This window comes from Theropithecus gelada, chromosome 20 (assembly GCF_003255815.1).
Source record: "Theropithecus gelada isolate Dixy chromosome 20, Tgel_1.0, whole genome shotgun sequence".
NCBI lineage: Eukaryota > Metazoa > Chordata > Mammalia > Primates > Cercopithecidae > Theropithecus > Theropithecus gelada.
Genome location: NC_037688.1, coordinates 67,014,182 through 67,041,216, shown reverse-complemented (window position 1 = coordinate 67,041,216; position 27,035 = coordinate 67,014,182). Strand labels below are relative to the sequence as shown.

General features: G+C 47.9%; 1 protein-coding gene across 1 annotated transcript in view; it reads left to right on the top strand.

The window, feature by feature from the left end:
* The window catches only part of ABCC1 (ATP binding cassette subfamily C member 1), a 193,206-nt gene that overhangs the window by 96,345 nt on the left and 69,826 nt on the right, over window positions 1–27,035 (top strand). Inside the window, exons 10-14 of the mRNA XM_025370697.1 lie at window positions 1,127–1,288; window positions 5,304–5,396; window positions 8,941–9,144; window positions 21,487–21,633; window positions 25,041–25,128. Coding sequence (XP_025226482.1) covers window positions 1,127–1,288; window positions 5,304–5,396; window positions 8,941–9,144; window positions 21,487–21,633; window positions 25,041–25,128 — 694 coding nt within the window. The remainder of the gene's footprint in view (window positions 1–1,126; window positions 1,289–5,303; window positions 5,397–8,940; window positions 9,145–21,486; window positions 21,634–25,040; window positions 25,129–27,035) is intronic.

Genomic DNA, 27,035 nt, shown 5'->3' with positions numbered 1-27,035 from the left:
ATATAACAAGACCCCACTCTGCAGAAAATAAAAAAAATTAGCCAGGTATGGTGGTGTGCACCTGTAGTCCCAGCTACTCACGAGGTTGAGTTAAAAGAATCGCTTGAGCCCAGGAGTTGGAGGCTGCAGTGAGTCCTGATGGTAGCCCTCCATTCCATCCTGTGTGACAGAATGAGACCCTGTCTCGAAAAAACTTCCTGACACCTAGGTTGTACCAGACCAGTGAAATTGAGATTGCTGTGGTTGCACCCAGGTGTCAGTGTTTTTATTTTTCATTTATTTTTATTTTTTGAGACAGGGTCTTGCTCTGTCACCCAGGCTGGAGTGTAGTGGCACGATCTTGACTCACTGCAGCCTCCACCTCCTGGGCTCAAGCGATCCTGCCAGCTCAGTCCCCCATGTAGCTGGGACCAGAGGCGTGCATCACCACACCTGCTAATGTCTTAGTGTTTTTAAAACTCAGCAGACAATAGTGTACAACCATGTTTGAGGGCCAGGGAGATTTGCACCCCGGCCTCCAGGGCATGTTTGGCAATATCTGGGGGCATTTTTGGTTGTTCCAACTGGGGGTGAGGGCATGTAGTGAGTGGAGGCCAGGGATGCTGGTAAACCTCCTACAGTGTACAAGATAGACCCCCAAAGAATTATCCAGCCCCAGATGTCAAGAATGCCAAGACTTAGAGACCCTGGCCCAGACCCTCGGTCCTTCAGTGGGTTCTGGGACCAGCAGCATTGGCGCAGCATGGAAACAGTAGAAATGAAGAATCCCAGGCCACATCCCAGACCTGCAGGATCTGAAACAACTCCCCCCACCCCCTACCACTCCCCCCAAAAAAACCCGGCTGCATGTGTGCACATTAAAGCATGTGAAGACCTGGTTTCGAGGACGCCTAGGGTCCCTTGCCAGTTGATGAGTTCGAGGTTGGGAGGCAACACCATGGATAAGAATGTGGGCTTTGAGATGACAGAGGCATCCTGGGCAGACAGATAGGTCAGGAGGGCAGGAGCAGAGATCTCTGCGGCATTTCCGCCCCTGAAAGTCTCCTTCCTCTCCGTGGGCCTGGAGGGAGAGTCAGGCCTGTTCACCCGCCGCACTCACCCACCTTCCCTCTCCTTTGTCCCACAGGCCCTGGTGATCACCAATGCAGCCAGAAAATCCTCCACGGTCGGGGAGATCGTCAACCTCATGTCTGTGGACGCCCAGAGGTTCATGGACTTGGCCACATACATTAACATGATCTGGTCAGCCCCCCTGCAGGTCATCCTTGCTCTCTACCTCCTGTGGCGGGTGTGTGTTTGACGCCGTTCCCCTTTGCATGCAGGGAGGGACTCGTACGTGTGGGCAGCGGGCTGAGGGAGTGGGTGTTGGTGGTAATGGCATGTATAGCTCCCTGGCAGTTGCGGCTGTCGTTCATATCTTATTTTCCAGCCTGTTAACCAATTCCTCGGTATTTTGTTTCTTTCCTGAATTGTCAGATTGATGTTCTCCTTGGTGGCCTGGCGTTTTCATTTTCTCTTTCCTTGACAGTGTCAGTAATTAACTCCCCTACAATGGACACATATTTCTCCCGTTGAATCCTCCCAAACGCTGACCAGACTCACTTATTCACTGGTCCCTAATTATGGTGGTCAAAATTCTCTCAATTGCAAGGGATAGACATCTATCTTAAAGTAGCCTAAGTAAATAAAGGGAACTTTGGGGCTGCATGTATCTCAGAAATCTGGGGACTAGCTTCAGGTGTGGATTGATCCAGGAGATCAGGCAATGTTGTCAGTACTCAGTTTCACTCACTCACTCATCATTTCCTAGCCCTCTTGTCCTCTGAGTTGACATCATTCTCAGTGGTACTTCCCCACAGGGCTCCATAGCTTTGGGCTGATAACATCCTGACAGATAAAGGTGCCAGAGAAAAGACAAGGCAGCATTTCTCTGCACAGCCAGAGTCAGTCTCAGAGAGCACTCTGATTGGCCTGGCTTGGTCCTGTTCACACCCCTGAACCACATCACTGTAGCCCAGGGGGCAGAGTTCACTGATTGGCCAGCCTGGGTCACATGTCCTCTCCCATGGCAGAAGAGATGTGATTGACAGCCCTTCCATGTGAGGAGGGAGAGTTCCCAAAATAAAATGATGATGAGCAAAGAGGCTCATAGCACAACACATGCCTTGTGCTTTGTCACTTCTGGGTCTTTGTCACCTGCCTTTCCTTCCTTCCTAATTGATTTAAGCCTGCTCATCCCCCCAGGCTGTAGCAGACACTACTTGCATTGATTTCCCCTCCCCTCTTAATTAGATGGACTTTCTCGTTTTTTTGAATTTTGAATCCCAGTAACTTTAGTATAGGAACTCATCTAATAATACTTTCTGGAGTAGTTTTTTTTTTTTTTTTTTTTTTTTTTTTGATACGGAGTCATGCTCTGTTGCCTGGGCTGGAGTGCAGTGTGCCATCTCGGCTCACTGCAACCTCTGCCATCCAGGTTCAAGCAGTTCTCCTGCCTCAGTCTCCCGAGTAGCTGGGACTACAGGCCTACACCACCAAGCCCACTAATTTTTCTTTTTTTTTTTTGTATTTTTAGTAGAGACGGAGTTTCACCATGTTGGCAAGGCTGATCTTGAACTCCTGGCCTCAGCTGATCTACCCTCTGTGGTCTCCCCAAGTGTTGGAATTACAGGCGTGAGCCCCCGTGCCCGGCCCACTTTCTGAAATAGTTTTTTTTTTTTTTTTTCATGCTCAGTGTACTGCCCCCTCTTTGACAGGTAACATGTTAGCTACTTGCAGACACACAGCAGCTGACTTTTGTGTCTTCCGTGGGTACAACCCCAGCAGGGCCTGGTGCATAATGGGCACAGCTCAAATTATTACCTGTTATTGAAAGAGAAGGGCTGAACGAAATGGCTCATGCCTGTGATCTGAACACTTTGGGAGGCTGAGGTGGGTGGATCATCTGAGGCCAGGAGACCAGCCTGGCCAACATGGCAAAACCCTGTCTCTATTAAAAATATAAACGTTAGCTGGGCATGGTGGTACATGCCTATAATCTCAGCTACTTGGGTGGCCGAGGCAGGAGAATGGCCTGAATCCGGGAGGCAGAGGTTGCATTGAGCTGAGATTGCGCCACTGCACTCCAGCTTGGGCAACAGAGCGAGATTCTGTCTCAAAAAAAAAAAAAAAGAGAGAAAAAGGAAGAGGAAAAAATTACTGGTTTATTTGTCTGTAGTTTGCTTTTTTTATACATCTGTAGAGCAGAAGGTGAGTAAAGTGTTTCTAATAATAACACTCAGAAAAAAACACCAGAATTTAATTATCTAATTGGCTGGGCACAGATATAGGTGGAATGTGCCTGTAATCCCAGCACTTTGGGAGGCTGAGGTGGAAGGATTGCTTGAAGTCAAGAGTTTGAGATCAGCCTGGGTAACATAGTAAGACCCTGTCTCTACAAAAAAAAAAAAAAAATTAGCTGGGTGTGGTGGTGCCTACCTGTGGTCCCAGCTACCCTGGAGGCTGAGGCAGGAGGATTGCTTGAGCCTAGGAGTTCAGAGGCTGCAGTGAGCTCGGATCACACCCACTGCACTCCTGCCTGGGTGGCAAGACAAGACCCTGTCTCTAGAAGAAAAAATAAAAATCTGAATGAATGTCTTTTCAAGCAGATGTCTTGGGGAATCTACTTTCGCAAAAGTGCTACTATGGGAAAAATATTTTTGGAACATTTCTTTTAGAATTGAATTGGCTTCAGGATTGGTTTATGAACCATTAAGAAAATTGTCTAACATCACATCTTGTTTTAGATGGTAGTTGCTTGAGCTCAGCACTGTTGACACTTGGGACCAGACAGTTCTTTGTTGTGGGGGCTGTCTTGTTTTTTTGTTACTTTGTTTTTCCTTTTAAGGGACAGAGTCTTGCTCTGTTGCCCATGCTGGAGTACAGTGATGGGATCATAGCTCACTGCAGCCTTAAATTCCTGGTCTCAAGGAGTTTTCCCACTTTGTCCTCCCATCTAGCTGGATACCACAGGTTCACGCCACCATGCCTGGCTAAGTTATTTATTTTTTTTTAAGAAATGGGGTCTCGCTATGTTGCCCAGGCTGGTCTCGAACTTATACCCTCAAGCTATCTTCCCACTTTGTCCTCCCAAAGTGATGGGATTACAGGTGTGAGTCACTGCACCTGGCCACAAGGCTATAAGTTAATACAGCAAAATTAGCAAAGATTAAGGAACACATGGGGCAGTGTTCAAAGGAAGCCAGGTAGAGGTTTCTGGGAGTCCCCAGCAGAGTCACACAGGTGCACTAATTCTCCGGCCACCATTATGATGATGCATGTGAAATGTTGCCAACCAGGGAAGCTTGGTAGGAGCCCAGTGCTTGGGGTTTTTTAGGGGCAGGTCACATAAGCACCCTTTGCTTGGCACATACCAAAAGTCTAGACTCCTAGAGGGAAAGCGGTGTTCAGCATAAACCATATTGTTGGTACAAACAGGTGAGGCACACTGAGCCACTCTTAACAATTCTGTTATTGGTGGAAGCCCTGCAAGTATGCAGACACTAGCCAAGGGCTAAACTTGTAAGTAGCCTTCAAGCAGGATAAGCAGTCAGGTGGTCATGTTCACACTTCTCTGCTTACTACCTTATTACTTTCTAAAAATCTAAGCTGGGCATGGTGGCTCGCACCTGTAATCCCAGCTGCTTGGGAGGCAGAGGTGGGAAGATCGCTTGAGCCCATGAGTTCGAGACCAGCTTGGGAAACATAGTGAGACCTTGTCCCTACAAAAAAAAACAACAACAAAAAATTAGCTGGGCATGGTGGTGTGACTGTAGTCATAGCTACTTGGGAGGCTGAATTGGGAGGATTGCTAGAGCCCAGGAGTTGAAGACCAACCTGGGCAGTGTAGCAAGACCTAATGCTTACCTGTAGTCCCAGCTACTTTGGAGACTGAAGTAGGTGGATCACTGATACACATAGCCACTGTACTGCAGCCTGGGCAGCATAGCGAAATCTCATCTCCTAAAAAAAAAAAAGAAAAACAATTAGAATTCTAAAGTTGTAATTTACACAACTCATGTGGCCCCAGGCGCTTGGGAGAAAGGAGCATGGACTTGCTTATTCTTCAAGGGATTGGGAGGACCCAGAGAGATGCTCAGGAATGAAACCACAGGCTCTTAACACCCTATTGTGGGGTAAAAGTAACACACCTTGTCCTGAACTTGGTCAGCAGCATCCACATGGGATTAATCAGCCGGGAAGCTGTTAAGGGCCCTGCTTTCTCCTGTCTGGTGAGTGATTAAGAGTCTCCTTTCCTTCCTTAGAACCTGGGCCCTCCCATCCTGGCTGGAGTGGCCGTGATGGTCCTCATGGTGCCTGTCAATGCTGTGATGGCGATGAAGACCAAGACGTATCAGGTAAGGCGTGTGTCTCTGCGGGCCCCCAAGCCAGGGCCTAGGCAGGAGCCTCTCCATGCAGATTTTAGTCCAGTTCCTTCTGCTCGGTCCCTGGGGTTCTCATCCTTGCCTGCCAGTTGGAGTCACCTGGGGAGCTTTAACAAATGCTGATGCCCAGGCCCCGTATCTGGGATTCTGATTCACTTATCGTGAGTGGGGTCTGGACATCAAGATGTACAGCTTCCCAGGTCGTTATATTGGGCGGCCAAGATTGAGAGCTCCTGACACATGGTTAGACCTTGTAGGCCGGTGACTGGAATCAGAAGGTCTGGGAGCCTCTGAGAATCTTTGTTTCCCATCGTCTTGTTTATTATGTGTGTGTAAGACTCAGCTTTCAAGAGTTGAGTGCAAAATACCCCCTACTTTTTTCCCTCTTATTAGGTCTTACCTTGTACCAGACATGGTGTTAATGTCTTTATTTAAATTAAAATAAGTAATTAATTTCTAAGACGGGGCCTTGCTCTGTTGCCCAGGCTGGTCTCAAACTCCTGGGCTTAAGTGATCCTGTTGCCTCAGCCTCTCAAAGTGTTGGGATTACAGGTGTGAACCACCATGCCCGGCTTTCAGATTTTTATTTTTGGAGATATTTTGTATTTTGAAATGTTTAAATACACAAGTAATAGAGTGTGGTTTCTTGTTATAAAAAAGTTCAAGCCGGGCTCACCCCTGTAATTTCAGCATTTTGGGAAGCCAAGTTGGGTGGATCGCCTGAGCTTAGGAATTCAAGACTAGCCTTGGAGACATGGTGAAACCCTGTCTCTACCACAAATGGATAAGTTAGCATTGTGTGGTGATGCGTGCCTGTAGTCCCAGCTACTTGGGAGGCTGAAGCATGAGGATCACCTGAGCCCAGGAGGTCGAGGCTATAGTGAGCCATGATTGTGCCACTGCACTCCAGCCTGGGCAACAGAGTGAGACCCTGTCTCAAAAAAAAAAAAAAAAAAAAGTTTAAATCATACAAAGTACTTAAAAGGGGATACCCCCTTCCCTAGTCTCTCAACCACTGCAAATATATAGAAGCAACTCCTTCTAGAATTTTCTATGTATGTATATTAATGGTGTAGTTAGGTTTGGTTTTTATATATGTGGGGTTTTTTTGTTTGTTGAGATGGAGTGACACTTTGCTGCCCAGGCTGGAGTGTAATGGTGCAATCTTGGCTCACTGCAACCTCTGCCTCCCGGGTTCAAGCAATTCTCCTGCCTCAGCCTCCCGAGCAGCTGGGATTACAGGTGCCCACCACCACACCCAGCTAATTTTTGTGTTTTTATTAGAGACGAGGCTTCACCACATTGGCCAGGCTGGTCTTGAACTCCTGACCTCAGGTGATCCACCTGCCTTGGCCTCCCAAAGTGCTGGGATTACAGGCATGAGCCACCATGCCTGGCCATTATATATGTTTGTCTGTGTGTGTGTGATATTATTACCATATCTGTTTTTACCTAAATGGGCCTACATGGCAGCATGATTTTTGTCTTTTAGTGCCCTGCTTTGGGGGCCTCTCTGTGCTATGCTGTATAGCTTCAATTCATTCTCCCGACCTGGTGCCTTTTGGTCCATAACGGAGATGGTGCGGTTTATTTCTGTGCTCTTCTGTTGATAGATATTGATGATGTGCTGTGGAATTTCAAATGGGAGCACTTGGCTGCACTGATGATACCACAGGGAGATGAGTTTCAGGACATGGGCCCGTTGGAAGGAGAGGCCTCACGGGTTAGGGTTGGGTGGGATTGGTGAGGCAGGGGCTTTAGGGTCGAGTCACTCTTCAGTCTCTGATGTGTAGGATTCCCTGAGTGACCCGACTCTGAACCCACTTCAGTCGCTGTCCTCGAGATCTTGTAGCTTAAATTGTTCCCATCTGTGACCCGGGGATGACTGTAGCACTCAATGATAGAGTTCTTGTGAATGTTAAGTGTGTGAATACATGTAAAGTGCTTAGAAAAGTTGCTGGTATACACAGAATGCTGGTGGTATTAAAAATATTTAACAACTGCACTGCACAAGTATCCACTGTTTGGAACCAGTGCTAGCCAGTACAGAAACATTTCACTATTTTAACAACCATGGGCCAGGCACAGGGGTTCATGTCTGTAATCCCAGCTCTTTGGGAGGCTGAGACAGGAGGATGGCTTGTGGCCAGGAGTGCAAGACCAGCCTGGGCAACATAGCAAGATGCCGTCTCTACAAAAAAATACGAAAATGAACTAGATGTGGTGGCATGTGCCTGGAGGCTGAAGTGGGAAGATTGCTTGAGCCCAGGAATTCAAGGCTGCAGTGAGCTATGATCGTGCCACTGCACTCCAGCCTGGATGTCAGAGTGAGATGCTGTTCCCCCAAAAAGAAAACTGGACTGACAAGAAATAAAATAAAACAGGTTAGGTGTGGTGGTTCATATCTGTAATCCCAGCACTCTGGGAGGCTGAGGTCGGTGGATCACTTGAAGTCAGGAGTTCGAGACCAGTCTGGCCAACATGGTGAAGCCCCGTCTCTACTAGAAATAGAAAAATTAGCCAGGTATGGTGGCAGGCATTTATAGTCCCAGCTACTCAGGAGGCTAAGGTAGGAGAATCTCTTTAACCCGGGAGGCAGAGGTTGCAGTGAGCCCAGATCATGCTACTGTACTCCAGCCTGGGCGACAGAGCGAGACTGTCTCACAAAAAAAAAAAGAAAAAATAAGAAAACAGAGAAGAAAACTACCACCACCATGTCTCCTGTGTTTGGGTCAGCAGAATAGGGACTGAATCCCTTCTTTTCTGGACACTTGAAGGGTTTTTCTTGCCTCTATTTCTGGATTCGAAATTGAGTGTGTTTCTCCAATGAGTGTGTTTCTCCAAATCAACCTAACATGATTTGAAGGGTTTTTTTTTCCTTGATAGCGGGGTCCTTTGGTGTGGTCTTGGGACTCAAGAGTAGGGCTCATAGGGATTACAGGGTCAGCTGTCCCACCCTCAGGAGGCCTGTTTTTAATAGACAGTGATGTTGAGGCCCAGTGAGGTGGCTCGCACCTGTAATCCCAGCACAGGAGTTTGAGACCAGCCTGGGCAGTGTGCTGAAACCCCATCTCTATTGAAAGGAAAAAATCAATATAAAAAACATTCACGGCCGGGCGCGGTGGCTCACGCCTATAATCCTAGCACTTTGGGAGGCCGAGATGGGCGGATCACGAGGTCAGGAGATCGAGACCATCCTGGCTAACACAGTGAAACCCCGTCTCTACTAAAAAATACAAAAAACTAGCCGGGCGCGGTGGCGGGCGCCTATAGTTCCAGCTACTCGGGAGGCTGAGGCAGGAGAATGGCGTAAACCCAGGAGGCGGAGCTTTCAGTGAGCTGAGATTTGGCCACTGCACCCCAGCCTGGGCGACAGAGCCAGACTCCGTCTCAAAAAAAAAAAAATTCACATGTTAAAGCATATAATAAAATTTATGAGAAAGAATAGCTGGTGATGTTGAGTGATGGTCTGATCCCAGGGTCGCCCCAGATGTGTTGACTGCCTTTCTCTTCCAAGGTGGCCCACATGAAGAGCAAAGACAATCGGATCAAGCTGATGAATGAAATTCTCAATGGGATCAAGGTGCTAAAGCTTTATGCCTGGGAGCTGGCGTTCAAGGACAAGGTGCTGGCCATCAGGCAGGAGGAGCTGAAGGTGCTGAAGAAGTCTGCCTACCTGGCAGCCGTGGGCACCTTCACCTGGGTCTGCACACCCTTCCTGGTGAGTGAAGCCACATATTTCCTGGCCCTCATTATTTGATGTTTTATTTTGTCTGCATACCTGAATATTTTTAAAAGGTCACTATGTCGCCCAGGTGCAGTGGCTCATGCCTGTAATCCCAGCACTCTGGGAGGCCAAAGCAGGTGGATCACCAGAGGTCAGGAGTTCAAGAACAGCCTGGCCAACATGGTGAAACCCAGTCTCTACTAAAAATACAAAAAAATTAGCCAGGCGTAGGGGCGCATGCCTGTAGTCACAGCTACTCGGGAGGCTGAGGCAAGAGAATTGCTTCAACCTGGGACGCGACGGTTGCCGAGGGCCAAGATCACGCCACTGCGCTCCAGCCTGAGCGACAGCGAGACCTTGTCTTAAAAAAAAGAAAAGAAAACAAAAAAAAGGTAACTATGTCAGCAAGGCCTTCCCTAAACACTTGCCTTAAACATTTGCCATCTTCTCCATTCTTCTTTATTTTATTCACATTTAGCAGCTTCTTAGCCAACCTGTTTAGGAATTGTTTGTTATCTGTTCACTGTGATATAGGCAGCTTGTGCCAGGATGCAAACCAGTGCCCTCTGCTTGCTGTGTTTAGATAGCCTTGCAAGAAACAAAGTGTGAGCTGAGCCAAGTGGCACGCTTGGTGCCATAGTTGATCTACATTATGGTGCTGCCTCCTTATTTTATCAGCAACTGGTCACAAAGTGTGGATTGTCAGTGTCCCGTGGGCCACATGTCAAGTGGCATGGTCTAAACACACTCTAAAATTTACTTATTTTGGTCTGGGTGCGGTGGCTCATGCCTGTAATCCCAGCACTTTGGGAGTCCGAGGTGGGTCACTTGAGGCTAGGAGCTCGAGACCAACCTGGTCCACCTGGTGAAACCCTGTCTCTGCTTAAAAAAAGAAAAAAAAAAAAAATTAGCTGGGCATGGTGGTGTATGCCTATATTCCCAGCTACTCAGGAGGCTGAGACATGAGAATCCCCTGAACTTGGGTGGCAGAGGTTGCAGTGAGCTGATATCGAGCCATGGCACTCCAGCCTGGGCAACAGAGCAAGACCCTGTCTCAAAAAAATTAAAAAAAATGTTTTTAAAAAAAATCAAATAGACTTATTTTATTGTCTGCCTTTCCCCACTAGGATGTCAGCTCCAGATGGCATTTTTGTCTTTTCTGTTGACTGCTATATCCTCAGTATGTAAAATAGTGCATAGCAGGTGCTGAACAAATATTTGTCATCCATCGTGGAAAAAAAAGAAAAATACAGAAAGATGTAAAACGAAAAGTGTATTGTCCTCTCTTCCATCAGTTCCTCTCCTCCAAAGTGACAGTTTTCTGTATGCTTTTAGAAAAAAATGGACAAACATCTAGGTATTTAAATATTTTGACAGATTTAAATGGAATCATACTGTACATAGTGTTCTCTGTTGTGTAGTTAATAATATATAGTCTTAGTTCATTCATTCTGATCTGCTTCATTTTAGTTTTTTTTTTTGGCAGGGGAGAGTTTTGAACTGGTGTCTCACTCTGTCCCCCAGGCTGGAGTACAGTGGTGCGATCGTAGCTCACTGCAGCCTTGAACTCCTGGTCCCAAGCAATCCTCCTGCTTTGGCTTTCGAAGTAGCTGGGACTCCAGGTGCACTGCTGCCATGCCCGGCTTGCTTCATTTGTGTTCATGATGGATGCTTGTCTCACGTGTGGATGTGCCCTGCTGGAATTACCCTTTCTCCCGTTCCTTGCAAAAACAGGTTGTTCCCTGTTGTTTTTTTTTTTTTTTTTTTTTTTTGCTATTATGATCCTTGCTACACTGAAAGTTCTGGCACCTGTCCTGGGGTATGGTAACGGGTCTTTCCCTGCCTAGCTGACTTTGAAAAGTTTAAAGACAATAGTGCAACTTAACATTTTGCAAAATTGGCTGCAAATCAGGAGACCGCATAGAGATGGACTATGGAAATTCCCTTTTAAGCACAGTTAAAAACAGTTAATGGTGAAGGATGACTTCAGATCATGCCCCGTGTTTGTTTTTTCTTTCTGTCTTTTTATTAACCGTGTGATTCTTTTTGTAATGTCGTGCTCATTACAACTATTCCTTCTTGGTCAGGTTGGCAAATCGTGTGTTTTTCTGGCAAGTTTCTGTGAAGCGGAGTTAAACATGTTTATGAATATGGAACTTTTCTGTTAAACTACCACCTGCTTCATCATTACTGGGTTGCAGGTGGAATGTCTAAGGAAGCTCCAGCCGTTTCAGCATTTGCAAAAGCGTGTTCATGCTGACAGTGAATTTTCTTAGTCTTGCCTTACATCTGTCAGGGTCTGGAACTGCAGGAGAGATGGTGTTCACATTCAAGCCTGCATCACAACCACCTGGAGAGCTTGTTACTATGTTTTCTTTATCTGTCTATCGAGATGAAGTCTCAGTCTGTCGGCCAGGCTTGATTGCTGTGGCACGACCTTGGCTTACTGTAACCTCCACCTCCCGGGTTCAAGCTATTCTTCCACCTCAGCCTCCGAGTAGCTGGGATTACAGGCATGCGACACCACGCTCGGCTAATTTTTTAAAATATCTTTAGTAGAGATGGTGTTTCACCATGTTGGCCAGGCTGGTGTTGAACTCCTGACCTCAGGCGATCCACCCGCCTTGGCCTCCCAAAGTGCTGGGATTACAGGCGTGAGCCACTGTGCTGGCTTGTTACCATAAAACTCAGCTTTCTGGGCCCCACCCAGATTTTCAGTTTTAGCATGTCTGGGTGGGGCCTGAGTATTTGCATTCCTGACATATCCCTGGGTGCTGCTGCTGCTGGTTCAGGTAGACATGTAGAGACACTGGTGTGGATCCTCACTACCTATAGTGTGATCCTTGGATCAGCAGCCATGGCATCACCTGGTGCTTGTTAACAGTGCAGAATTTCAGACCTCAGCCCAGATCCACTGAAACTGAATCGGTGTTGTAACTACTTTTCTAGGTGGTGTATATGCACATTGAAATTCGAGAGAGACTGACAGAAAGTAGGAGTAAAGAAACTTTTTCTGTCAATACTTTCGGAATTCCGGGCCATACAGTCTCTGTTACAAATACCAGTCTCTTCCAGTGTAGTGCAAAAGCAGCCTTAGATAATACGGAAACCGATGGGTGTGGCTATGTTCCTGTAAAACTATGTTTGGAGACACCAATATTTGAATTTTATAGAATTTGCATGTGTCATGTAATATTCTTTTAATTCTTTTTTTAGCTTTTAAAAAATATGAAATCTGGCTGGGTGCAGGGGCTCATGCCTGTAATCTCAGCACTTTGGGAAACTGAGGCGGGTGGGTTGCTTGAGGCTAGGAGACTGAGACCAACCTGGCCAACATGGTGAAACCCCATCTGTACTAAAAATACAAAAATTAGCTGGAAGTGGTGGTGCTCACCTGTGGTCACAGCTACTCAGGAAGCTGAGGCAAGAGGATTGCTTCAACCCAGGAGGCAGAAGTTGCAGTGAGCCAAGATCATGCCACTGCACTCCTGACTGGGCAACAGAGTGAGACCCTTTGCCTTGCCCGCCACCTCTCTCCTTCCCCCGACCCCCCAAAAAAATTAGCCGGGCGTGATGAAGCACGCCAGTCATCCCAGCTTCTTGCGAGGCTGAGGCAAGGGAATCGTTTGAACCCAGGAGGCGGAGATTGCAGTGAGCCGAGGTCATGCCACTGCACTCTAAGCCTGGGCAACAGAACAAGACTCTGTCAAAAAAAAAAATTAAAAAAAAAAAAAAAGGAAATCAATGCTGAGCTCATGGGCCGCATGTAAACAGGTGTGGGCCAAATGTGGACCTCAGCCATCCTTGGCCAGCCCCTGGCTTAGAGGACTGGAATGTTCTTCTGAGACTCAGGACACTTGCCACGTTCTACTGCCAGCTCACAGTGTGACCCCAAAGCTGGTCATCTCACCTCACTGGCTCTAGGTTTTGTCACATGGAAAATGAAGGGGTTAGATTCCAAGCATGTCAAATACAGGGCCTTGCCCTCACTCCTCATGCCCACAGCAGACACCCACAGTCACTCAAGGGGTTCTTTTCCACTGAGTTATGTTCAAGCAGCCCTCCAGGTGACTGGTGCCAGTGGCCTGGAGTTGAGCAAGAAATGGCATCTTGTTGTCCCTCTGTAACTCCGTGTTCCCTAAGATCACTTCCAGCTCCAATGCCCCTGCATTCTGCCTTGTACATTGCATTCCTCTTATGTTCCAGTCCCTTGACTTTACTGGGGTGCATTGACAAACTCTTTTTTTTTTTTTTTCCTTTAGAGACAGTCTCGCTATGTCACCCAGGCTGAAGTGCAGTGGTGCCATCTCAGCTTAATGCAACTTCTACCTCCCAGTTCAAGCAATTCTCCTGCCTCAGTCCCCCGACTAGCTAGGATTACAAACACGCACCACCATGCCTTATTAATTTGAATATTTTTAGTAGAGACGGGTTTTTGTCACGTTCGCCAGGCTGGTCTTGAACTCCTGACCTCAAGCGATCCACCTACTTTGTCCTCCCATCATGCTGGGATTATAGGTGTGAGCTGATGCGCCTAGCCTCTCCTTTTTGTTTTTTTGAGATGGAGTCTTGCTCTCTGGCCAGGCTGGAGTACAGTGGCATGATCTTGGCTCACTGCAACCTCCACCTCTTGGGTTCAAGTGATTCTTGTGCCTCAGCCTCCCGAGTAGCTGGGATTACAGGCACCCACTACCATGCCCAGCTAATTTTTGTATTTTTAGTAGAGATGGGGTTTCACCAGGGTTCAAGCAATTCTCCTGCCTCAGTCTCCGAGTAGCTGGGATTATAGGCGCATGCCACCATGCCAAGCCAATTTTTTGTATTTTTAGTAGAGATGGGGTTTCGCCACGTTGGACAGGCTGGTCTCAAACTCCTGGCCTCAAGTGATCCACCCACCTTGGCCTCCCATAGTGCTGGGATTACAGGCGTGAGCCACCATGTCTGGTCGGTCTTACTTTAAAAAGTAGAAAGTAATGTATTTGCATATGGTGAAACATAATTAAAGCTGCACCAGATGCTATTCATACAGCCAGACTTCTCTGCACTTGGCCACCTCAGCCTGCTGACATTCGCCGACAGGTCATCCTTTGTCCCTGTGTTGTAGGTCCTGGCCTGCACATCGTAGAATGTTTCCCAGCATCTGTGGCCTCTGCCTGCCAGATGCTAAGTCGTACGTCTCCCTGTTCTTCCCAGTGGTGACAATGGAATATGGCTCCAGGCATTGCGAAATGTCCCCTTGGGGGACAAAATTCTCCCAGTTGAGAATCACAGTCCATAGTGAAAGGCCCAAGCCCTTCCTCCTAACACTGGTCACCTTGCTTCCCTCTCTCTGTGTTTCTTGTGTGTGTTTCCAGAGAGAGTCTGTGTCTGTATCACTGTAATGATGGATGCATGTCATACATGTAGTTATGGTTACATGATTCTATTTACTTGTATACAAGTGATAGTAAGAATCATACAGAAATACATGGCTTTTTTTTTTCTTTTTTTGAGACGGGGTCTCATTCTGCCGCCCAAGCTGGAGTGCAGTGACATGATCTCGGCTCACTGCAACCTCTGCCTCCTAGGCTCAAGTGATCCTCCAACCTCAGCCTCCCAAGCAGCTGGGACTACAAGCATGTGCCACCATGCCCAGCTGCTTTCCGTAATTTTTGCAGAGACAGGGTCTCACTTTGTTGCCCAGGACGTTTTCAAACTCTGAGCTCAAGCAATCCGCCTGCCTCTGTCTCCCAAAGTGCTGGGATTGTAGGTATGAGTCACTGCGCCTGGCCTTGATGGCATTTTGAAAGGTCTTTCTTAGAGGAAAAGGTCCAAAGCCAGAGGGAGCAGGTGATGAGGTTTGGTCTGTGACTTGTGTCCCACTTAGGAGGGGATGCGTAGTGTTCGCACAGCTTTTTCCTCTGCGCATTGGATTAGTTGGCAAAACCCCCAGTTTCCAGGTTGTCACCAAACATATGATCACTTCCTGCCCTGTTCCCCATTAGGAAAGCACAGCAGAAGATGCTTAAGAGCAGGACTGGTTTGGCTTCCCTCCCCTCCCCTCCCGTCCCCTCCCTTACTGTCCTCTCCCTTCCCCTTCCTTCCCCACTGTGCCCTCCCTTCCCCTTCCCTCCCATTCCCTCCCCTCCTCTTCCCTACTGTCCCCTCCCCTACCATCCCCTCCCCTCCTGTCCCATCCCCTCCCCTCCTGTCCCATCCCCTCCCCTCCCCTCCCCTCTTTTCTTTTCTTTTCTCTCTCCTTTTCTTTTTTTTTTTTTTTTTTTTTTTTATAGACAGGGTCTTGTTTTGCTGCCCAAGCTGGAGTACAGTGGCTTGATCACGGCTCAGTGCAACCTCCAACTCCTGAGCTAAAGTGATCCTCCTGCCTCAGCATCTGGAGTAGCTAGGATTACAGATGTGAGATTCTGAACCCCTCTACCGGCTTTACTTAACCTTTTCTTGACCTTCCTTGCCATTCAGTTTCGTGGAGTTTCCAGAGACAGAGTTTGTTGAGCGGTTCGGCAAGAAACAGAGGGGCCTGGGTGTCAGTTGGAGACCTTGGTCCTGGCCGAGGCATCGAAGCCTCTGACTACATTAGGATAAAATATGTGGCCTTCAGTTGCCTGGAAGGTGTCTGAGTGTTTTTTCCACTGGTGCATTCCTGTGCTTCAAAGACGATGAGGTGTTTACCCAGTGGTAGGTGTGATGGAACACAGAGGCCGGGGAAGGCCAGGGATGCCATCCGGGGACTGATGGGACTGTTTTTTTGGAATGCCAAGCCTGGCATTTACCACGTCCACCTAATGCACTTTCCTAAAATAGCATTGCCAGGCAGCCGTCAGTATTTAACATTTTCTGTCTTGGATGATTTGTGAGCTTCTTGCTTTCTGTTTACCCTGAATTTCCCTTTGTTCGAGTAATTCATCATTCTCTATGGTAATGATCTGTCCTGTAGTTCTCTGCTGATCATATCCTAGGGTCCATGGAGACACGGCCACGACCATGTCGTTTTATTTATTTATATGTTTATACATTTGTGTATTGTTGAGACAGAGTCTCATTCCGTCGCCCAGGTTGGAGTGCAGTGGCACAATCTCAGCTCACTGCAACCTCCACCTCCCGGGTTCAGCTGATTCTCCTGCCTCAGCCTCCCAAGGAGCTGGAATTATAGGTGTGCACCACCACACCCAGCTAACTTTTTCTTTTTAGTAGAGATGGGGTTTCACCATATTGGCCAGGCTGGTCTCAAACTCCTGACCTCAAGTGATCCGCCCCCCTGAGCCTCTCAAAGTGCTGGGATTACAGACGTGAGCCACCACGCCCAGTCAGACCTTGTCATTTTGTGCTCGTACTCTCCAAGCATAGGGAACTTGGCAAATGGTTCATGCTCCGTAAATGTATGTAGGTAAATGAATACATACATGCATGAATGAGAGGTTGGAATAAATCATATTCCTTAGGAACTGTCTTGCAAATAACAGAAACCTAGCTTAAATCAACTAGAGTAAGAGAAGAGGGGGATTTTTGAGTCACAAAACTGAAAAGTCTAGAAAAAGACTTTTAAGCATGAATGGGGTTCCGGACATGACTAGATCTGGGAGTTCCCAAGATAATGTTGGGAAGAACAACGTCTCTGACTCTCAGCTCTGTTGTCTTGATGGTGGTTTCTTGATGAGCTGGCAGTTTCCTGATCATCTTGTCACCTCAGCAACCCGTGTGAGCAGAGTCTTACTTTCCCCTAATACTTCCGGCAGAGCTATGGGATTGAGTCTCATTGGTTGTGGTCGATCACATGCTTCTTCCTGAACCAGTCACTGAGGCCAGGGAATGGGATGCTTGGGTCAGCCAGGCCTGGGTCATGTCTTTCGGGGCTTGGGGCCCAGGTAGGGGGTGAGGGAGGAGGTTCATCTGTGGCTGAAGCTCGTAGGTTGAGATTGGGAGAAGTTCAGTTCCCCTAGAGAAAACTGCATGTTGCCATAAACAGCGCAGTAGATGCCAGGCAGGCAGTGAGAGCAGATAATCTGCCCACAGGGCGTCAGGGTTTTTAGAAGGTGGGCTGGAGTGTGGGGTTCTGTTCGTTGGTTTTCCACGTTTCTCAAAAAAGGCACCTAGGGGACCAGTGCTCCTCATTGTGTATGAAGGACTTTTGCACCCTTGACCCTCGCCTATTACAAGGCTGTTGCAAACTCCAGTCTCCTCCTGCCTGGAGCCCCAGTCATTGTGCCCATCCTACCAGCCTCTTCAGATTTCCAAACACTGCCTGTTGGGAACCTGTTAAAACCTGTGCTTCCACTAGACTGTGCGTCTCAGGGTTGCCAAGCCCACCTCAGTCCCCAGTGCATAATAGGTGCTCAGTTAACACCTGAGGGGCGGATGGCTGGATGATCTCCTCCTTAGGGAGAAACCAGGACTGTGGACCTGAAAGGGGCTGCATGATGTTGTCCTGTTCCCTCTCTGTACGTGCCCTGTGCTGCCAGCAGCCAGCATCAATTGATACTTGGCTCACCAAGGGGGCTGGTACGTTTTGGTGGTGAGATGCCTGAGGCCTGGTTTGCTTACTGCTGAAGAGACACTTCTGATGGGCTCTTCCGCCCTAAGGCAAATTCATCCACCCCTTCCCCACTCATTTATCCACTCTCACCCGTCCATCATCTACCCAGCAGACATTCACTGAGCACCATATCCTGGGCTCTGTCCTAGGCTCTGACAATACAGCAGTGAATACTACAGGTAATAATCTCCAGTCGTGGAACGTTTATTTTCACGGAAAGAGACAGACAAGAAATAGTAGGCACAATAAATAAATCCTAGTACTAGAGAAAGCCATCCTAAGTGCTATAGAAAGAAAAGAGTCAGGTCTTTGTAATAGGGGAGGCTTGCAGTTTTAAATAGGGTGGTCCAGGCTCACTGAGAAGGTGACACTTGAGGAAAGACTTGATGGAGGTGAAGAGGCCAACCAGGGGGAGCAAGAGCACGTGCAAAGGCCCCGGGGCATTACTGTGCCCATTCATAGGTGGGATAAGCATGGAGGCTGAAACAGTGGGAGTGAGGGGAGAGTGACAGATGAGGCCAAATGAGGTACAGGGAAGGGACTTTACAAACCCGCTGGGCCCTGGGATCTGAGTCAGCACTTTGACTTCTACACTGAAAAATAGGTTGACTTTGGAGAGATGCTTTAAAAAAAATTACTTGTTTAGAGATGGGGGCGTCACTCTGTTACCCAGGCTGGTGTGGCGGCGCAGTCATAGCTTACTGCAGCTTCGACCTCCTGGACTCAAGTAATTCTCCTGCCTTAGCCTCCTTAGTAGCTAGGACTACAGGTGCATGCCACTATGCCCGACTTATTTTTTATTAATATTATTATTATTTTGAGACAGAGTCTTGCTCTGTCGCCCAGGCTGGAGTGCAATGGCGCGATCTTGGCTCATTGCAACCTCCACCTCCCGGGTTAAAGCAATTCTCCTGCCTCAGCCTCCTAGTAGCTGGGACTACAGGCACACACCACCACATCCAGCTAATTTTCATATTTTTAGTAGAGACGGGGTTTTGCTATTTGGGCAGGCTGGTCTTGAACTCCTGACCTCAGGTGATCCACCTGCCTCGGCCTCCCAACATGCTGGAATTACAGGCATGAGCCATGGAGCCAGCTGCCTGGCTTATTTTGTAAAAGATTTTGTAGAGACACAGCGTTGCTTTGTTGCCCAGACTCAGCTCGAACTCCTGACCTCAAGTGATCCTCCCTCCTTGGTCTCCCAAAGCATTTGGATTACACGCGTGGGCTACCATGCCCATCCAAATTTATTTTTTTTAATGAACATGTAATTCACCATTTTAAAGTGTGCAATTTAGTGGTTTTTTCGTGTAGGTGGTGTGACACTCACCCAGTGGGTTTTCGTGTAGGTGGCGTGACGGTTGCCCAGTGGGTTTTCGTGTAGGTGGTGTGACGGTTGCCCAGTGGGTTTTTGTGTAGGTGGCGTGACACTCACCCAGTGGGTTTTCGTGTAGGTGGCGTGACGGTTGCCCAGTGGGTTTTCGTGTAGGTGGTGTGACGGTTGCCCAGTGGGTTTTTGTGTAGGTGGCGTGTCGCTCACCCAGTGGGTTTTCGTGTAGGTGGCGTGATGGTCACCCGGTGGGTTTTCGTGTAGGTGGTGTGACGGTCACCCAGTGGGTTTTTTGTATAAATGATACGATAGTCACCACTAATTTCAGGATGTTGTCATTACCCCAAAAGGAAGCCCTGTATCTGTTGTCACTTGCTCCCCAAACTTTCCATTCCAGGCAACCACTAATCTGCTTTCTGTCTCTGTCTATTTATCTTCTCTGGACGTTACATATAAATGGAATCAAACAACAGGTGACCTTTTCTGACTGCTTCTTTCTTTCTTTTTTTTTTTTTTTTTTTGAGATGGAGTTTCGCTCTTGTTGCCCACCTGGAGTGCAATGGCACGACCTTGGCTCCCTACGACCTTTGCCTCCCGAGTTCAAGCGATTCTCCTGCCTCAGCCTCCTGAGTAGCTGGGATTATAGGCATGCACCTCCACTCCTGGCTAATTTTGTATTTTTAGTAGAGACGGAGTTTCTACATGTTGATCAGGCTGGTCTGGAACTCCCGACCTCAGGTGATCCACCCCCCTCAGCCTCCCAAAGTGCTGGGATTTCAGGTGTGAGCCACCCCGCCCGGCCATCTGACTGGTTTCTTAGCATGATGTTTTCAAAGTTTATCCATGTTTTAGCATGTGTAAGAATTTCACTCCTTTTTATGGCTGAATAGTCTATCATGTAGATACACGTAGACTCTTTTGAGTAAAGAGTATATCTCTGGGCCGGGCATGGTGGCTCACACCTGTAATCCCAGCACTTTGGGAGGCTGAGGCAAACAGATCACTTGAGGCCAGGAGCTCAAGACCAGCCTGACCAAAATGGTGAAACTGCATCTCTACTAAGAAAAATACAAAAAAATTAGCTGGGCATGGTGGCAGGCACCTGTAATCCCAGCTACTTGGAGGCTGAGGCATGAGAATCGTTTGACCCTGGGAGGCAGAGGTTGCAGTGAGCTGCGATTGCACCACTGCACTCCATCCTGTGCAAAGGAATGAGACTGTGTCTCAAAAAAAAAAAAAAAAGTATCGTGAGGTAGGATGCCAGTGTGTCATTACCGCTTAGAAGACAGGAGCCAGGATGGTGGCTCACGCCTGTAATCCCAGCATTTCAGGTGGCCGAGGCAGGCAGATGGCCTGAGCCCAGGCATTCAAGAACAGCGTAGGAAGCATAGGGAGACCCTGTGTTTACAAAAATAAAAAGAATTAGCTGGGCATGGCGGTATGCACCTGTAGTCCTTGTTACTCAGGAGGCTGAGGTGGGAGGAATGCTTGGGCCTGGGAGGTCGAGGCTGTGGTGAGCCATGATTGCACCCCTGCACCCAGGGATCATGTGTCCCTGTCATTTTGAGCACCTTGCTCCCTCTTGGCATTGGCGCCTGGAAAATTTCTGTGCCATGGCTCAGCGTCATCTGTCTTGTTAATGTCAGAGCCAGAACACGATCCAGCTCTGCCTGCCCGTGGGACCAGGCTCTCGCTCATGGAACCAGGTTAATAGATTCCTTGGAAGAATGATCGAAGGAATTTGGACCAAATCCTGTAACAAGAAATAAAAACAGCTGCCATCTGTTGAGTTTTACCGTGCTTGGGCCCTGTGCATATAAGCACCCTTTGTAAGTGCCAACAGCCCTTAGAAGCACGTCATGACTCCCATTTTATAGATGAGAAAAGAGGGGCTCACCTGGAGAGGTGAAATAACTCAACCAGGGCCCCACAGCGGATAGACGGCAAAGCATGTGGTTTTTACTTTTAAGCCGTATGACCTTCCAGGAAGTAGCAATGAAATGGCAGTGCTGAGACCCTGAAAATATATGGGATGATGGCCAGATGGCAGGGCTGTTTGGGTAGAGTGGGAGAGGTATCTCCCTTGAATGGTGAGAGGGAGGAGCCAGGCGGCCACCCGGCTGGAAGATGGTTTCAGGCAGAGGAAACTGCAGGGGCAAAGGCCTGGCTTGGGGATCGTGCTTGGTGCTTTTGAGAAATACTAAGAATGCCCCTCTAGAACATCGCCGAGAAAATTGATGGGAGAGGCCAGTTCTTGGGGCTCCTGGTCATTGATTTATCCAGTTCATTCCTGGAGTGTTTAGTGAGCATCTGCTGTGTGCCAGATGCTGCACCAGGCTTTTCCACGAGCTCCAGCAGCCAGCCAGTTATGGCTACCTGGGGAGGGCCCGAGCTTGTCACCAGGGCCTGTCACTGCTCCTAGAATGATGACTCTCACTCAGGGCACAGCAGTCAGCACTGGACGTTCTGCTTGCAGGTGGCCCTGTGCACATTTGCCGTCTACGTGACCATTGACAAGAACAACATCCTGGATGCCCAGAAAGCCTTCGTGTCTTTGGCCTTGTTCAACATCCTCCGGTTTCCCCTGAACATTCTCCCCATGGTCATCAGCAGCATCGTGCAGGTACGGGGGGAAACTGGGGTGACTTCAGAGAGGGGGCCTTGGGGTTCTAGGCCGCAAAAGCATGGAAATGCCCCTGAGCGCAGCCTCTAGATCACGCTCCCAAACGGGCTCCATGAGGCCTGGACCGAGGCTCCCATGCTTTTGTCTGGTCATGCCCGAAAGAAAGAAAATGCGTTTGACTTCTTGACAGAGAACTCACATGTGAGTAGATGAATCAAGTTTAATGCAGCAAGGCTTTCCCATGCTCTGGAAGAATCTTTCTGAAATACTCTGTTCTCTTCTTCTATTCGTCCTCCATTCCTGTCCTTTTTTTCGAAAATGTAGTTCTTGTCTGACCTGATTGATTTTACAACCCACTGATAGGTCTTCACCACCCACGCTTTGAGAAACCCCAACCTTACAGCCAGGCACAGTGGTTCACGCCTATAATCCCAGCACTTTGGGAGGCTGAGACAGGTAGATCACCTGAGGTCAAGAGTTCGAGACCAACCTGGCCAACATGGTGCAACCTCTACCAAAAATACAAAAATTAGCCAGGTGTGGTGGCGGGTTCCCTGTAATCCCAGCTACTCGGAAGGCTGAGGCAGGAGAATTGCTTGAGCCCAGGAGGAAGAGTTTGCAGTGAGCCAAGATCGTGCCATTGCACTCCAGTCTGGGTGACACAGCAAAAACTCCGTCTCAAAATTAAAAAAAAAAAGAGAAGAAAAACCCCAGCCTTACAGCTGGGCATGGTGGCACATGCCTGTAATCCCAGCACTTTGGGAGGCCACTCTTGAGCCCAGGAGTTTGAGACTAGCTTGGGCAATGTGGTGAAACCCTGTCTGTACCAGAAAATATATATATATATAAAAAATATCTAAATATATATTTTATGTTATGTATGTAATATATATATTTTATATATTATATTTTATGTGTTATATATAATTTATATGTCATATGTTGTCATATATATGTCATATATACACACACACACGCACACGCACACATATATGAAAATTAGCCAGGCATGGTGATGTGCCCCTGTACTCCCAGCTACTCAGGAGGCTGAGGTGGGAGGAGCAGCTGAGCTTGGGAAGTTGAGGCTGCATTGAGTCATAGTCACACCACTACACTCTAGCCTGGGTGAAGGGAGTAAGACCCTGTTTTTGTTGTTGTTTAAAAAAAAAAATAATGCAGACCCTGTAGAATCTGTAAAATTTGTGCCACTGACTGTGTAAGGAGGGGTGGCTTTCTCCTCTGTCACACTTGGGCAGTGTTGGAAGCTCCTGTTGCTTTGCTGCACTATTTTCACATTCTTTTTCCAAGCATTGGGAACATTCATTTTGAAAACTCCATTTCAACTACATAGACAAATCAACCTTAAAATTTGATAGTACAGCTCTGATTGCAGGCTTTGTCAAAAACAAAAAATTCTTTTTATTATGAAAAATGTCAAGTGTACACAGAAGTAGAATAGCTTTAAGCTTGTGAGCTGGTATTAAAAAGAAAGAAAGAAAAAGCCAGGCGTGATGGCTCACACCTGCCGTCCCAGCACTTTGGGAGGCCAAGGCGGGTGGATCACCTGAGGTCAGGAGTTCAAGACTCGCCTGGCCAATATGGGGAAACCCTGTCTCTACTAAAAATACAAAAATTAGCCAGGTGTGGTGGCGGGTGCCTGTAATCCCAGCTAATCTGGAGGCTGAGGCACAAGAATCGCCTGAACCCGGGAGGCGGAGGTTGCAGTGAGCCGAGATCACGCCATTGCACTCTAGCCTGCGTGTGACTGAGTGAGACTTCATCTCCAAAAAAGGGAACAATACAACATGAACCCTGTGCACACATCACTCAGATTCAACATCAGCATTTTTTGGCTGGGCACAGTGGCCTGTAATCCCAGCACTTTGGGAGGCTGAGGTGGTAGGATTGTTTCAGTCCAGGCATTCAAAATCAGCCTGGGCAACATAATGAGACCCCATCTCTACAAAAAATAACAAAATGGGCGTGGGGTACATGCCTGCAGTGGCTACATGGGAGGCTGAGGCAGGAGGATTGCTTGAGCCTAGGAATTTGAGGCTGCAGTGAGCTATATTTGTACCCACCACACACCAGCCTGGGCAACAGAGCAAGACTCTGTCTCAAAAAAAGAAACCAAGGCCTGGCACGGTGACTCACGCCTGTAATCCCAGCACTTTGGGAGGCCAAGGCAGGCGGATCACGAGGTCAGGAGATTGAGACCATCCTGGCTAACATAATGAAACCCTGTCTCTACTAAAAATACAAAAAAATTAGCCGGCGTGGTGGTGGGCGCCTGTAGTCCCAGCTACTCAGGAGGCTGAGGCAGGAAAACGGTGTGAACCCTGCAGGCGGAGCTTGCAGTGAGCCGAGATGGCGCCACTGCACTCCAGCCTGGGCGACAGAGCGAGACTCTGTCTCACAAAAAAAAAAAAAAAAGAAACCAAAACATTTTGCCACAGTTGTTTTATCTCATCCTTTTTAAGTATCCCTCCCTTGTCCTTCTCTCCCTTCATTTTTTTTTTAATGCTAAACTCTGCTATTTATCCCTTCATTCTTTCCTTTCTTTGCCAAATAATTTTAAAGCAAATCTCAGACCCCTTACATTTCACCTACAAATACTTCAGCATGCATTTCTTCCAACATAATATAGCACCATCATCATGTCTAAGCAAATTCACAATAAGTTTTTACAATAATACTCAGCCCATATCCAAGTTTTCTGGCGTATCTCAGAAATGCCTGTCCCATTGGGCTGTTTGAATTGGCTCTGTTGCATTTGCTGTTATGTTTCCAGAGTCCCTTTTCCACCAGGCCTCTGCCCTTTTTTTCTTATATTTTTATTTATTTTTTATTTATTTTTTTTGAGATGGAGCCTCAATCTGTCGCTCAGGCTGGAGTGCAGTGGCACGATCTTGGCTCACTGCAACCTCTGCCTTCCCAGGTTCAAGCGATTCTCCTGCTTCCGCCTCCCGAGTAGCTGGGATTGCAGGTGCACGCCATCACAGCGGGCTAATTTAATATATTTTTTTTTAGCAGAGGCGGGCTTTCACCATGTCGGCCAGGCTGGTCTCAAACTGCTGACCTCAAGTGATATGCCTTCCTTGGCCTCCCAAAGTGTTGGGATTACAGGCTTGTGCTGCCGCGCCCAGTCATTTGCCCATTTTTTTCTGAAATACCTTTTGTGGGCTTTTAAAACAAAGCAGAACCAAAACCTGTTTCTTTCTTTTTTTGTTTTGTTTTGTTTTGTTTAATACTAAAGTGTACACTGGTTCTAAGAAATGTGGGACCTTCGGAAATAAGGGAGGGTGTGTGCCCCTCCACACCCGGGGAAACCACTGGAAGTTAACCTTGGTTTGTTTTGCAAAAAGCTGTTTAAAAATAACTCTCCCCTACCATTGCTCTCTGTATAGGCGAGTGTCTCCCTCAAACGCCTGAGGATCTTTCTTTCCCATGAGGAACTGGAACCTGACAGCATCGAGCGACGGCCTGTCAAAGACGGTGTGTGTGTGTTCGGTCCTGCTTTCTGGAAGCGGCCGCCTTCCCATCTCCCACCGGGTCCTCCCTACTTGCGGTTGTTTCCCTTGGCTGCCCTCAGGCCTGACTCTGCCCAGCCGCTTGTCTGCGAGAGCCCGGGAGACAAGGCTTCTGCAGGGCCGGCAGAAGGGAAGGGAAGCCTGGCCGCCTAGGCCTCTGTCCTATCTTACACTTCCCAGGAGGGCGAACTTGCACTTGCATTCTTGTTTTCTTGCTGAGGGGCAGCGGCTGTTTGAGGCTTCCTCCTGGGAGTCACTTTCCAAGGCTTTGACCTTGATTCTATTCTGGGCTAAACGAGAACTCTGGAGGCTGGCCAGCCTCCACCACCCACAAGCTGCGCAGACTTAGGTCTGAGGCTCAGTTTTATCTAGATAAGGAAAACAAAAGTACCTTTCTTTGGCACAGTGTTACTTGGATTTTTTTTTTTTTTTTTTTTTTTTGAGACAGTGTCTCATTCCATCGCCCAGGCTGGAGTGCAGTGGCGCAGTCACGACTGTCACTGCAGCCTTGATTTCGCGGGCTCAGGTGATCCTCCGACCTCAGCCTCCCAAGTAGCTGAAACTACAGGCACACAGCACCATACTTGGATAATTTTTTGGTATGTTTTATAGAGACAGGGTTTCGCCATGTTGTCCAGGCCGGTCTCGAGCTCCTTAGCTCAAGCAATCCACCTGCCTTAGCTTCCCAAAATGCTGGGTTCCTAGGCATGAGCCACTTCTCTTGGGCATTTTTTTTTTTTTTCAATATTAAGTTTTTTTATTTGGAGAGACAAGGTCTTGCTTTGTTCCTCAAGTTGGTCTTGAACTCCTGGGCTCAAGGATCCCTCTGCCTCAGCCTCCCAAAGTGCTGGGATTACACATGTGAGCCACCGCACCTGGCCATGCATTTTTATTGACAGGTTTGTTTATTTTGTAGCTTGTTTGTTTATCCTTTCCCAGCCCATCCCCCTGAGCCAGGGATCTTGTTTGCAACCATCTCTCGAGGCACTTAATAATAAATATTAGGTCAGGCACAGTGGCTCACGCCTGGAATCCCAGCACCTTGGGAGGCTGAGGTGAGCGGATCACTTGAGGTCAGGAGTTCGACACCAGCCTGGCCAACTTGGTGAAACCCTGTCTCTACTGAAAATATAAAAATTAGCTGGACTTGGTGTTGGGCACCTGTAATCCCAACTACTCGGGAGGCTGAGGCGGGAGAATCATTTGAATCCAGGAGGCGGAGGTTGCAGTGAGCTGAGATCACACCACTGTAGTCCAGCCAGGGCAACACAGGGAGACTCCATCTCAAAAAAAAGAAAAAAATTAATATTAATGTCTCAAAGTGCAGTGACACGTTCACTTATAAAGCCCCTGTCATGCATGTTCTGTTTGAAGGATGTCAATGTCCCAACTTGTCCATTACTCACTGTGGCACCCCTGGAGGAGGGTGATGGAAACCCCCCTTTTCTAGGTGAAGAAACTGGCCTCTGAAACTTGCCTGAGATTGCACAGCTGATCAAAAGAAGAGCTAGGATTCATACTGACAGCCCGTCGGTCGAGTCCATGCTCTTCCTGGCCATAGCATGTTGTCTCACTGAGATTTACTGAGCACCTACTATGTGCCAAGCATTGTCGGAAGTGCTCTGTGTGCACTGCCTCATAGACACCCCACCACAGCCCTCTGAGGTTGATTGCATGGTTGTCAGCCGTATTTTATAGATGAAAAAGTGAGGCACAGGCTGGGTACAGTGGCTCGTACCTATAATCCTAGCACTTTGGGAGGCCAAGGCTGGAGGACTGCTTGAGGCCAGCAGTTTAAGACTACCTTGGGTAATGTAGTGAGACCTCATCTCTACAAAAATTAAAAAATTAACTAGGCATGGTGGTGTACCT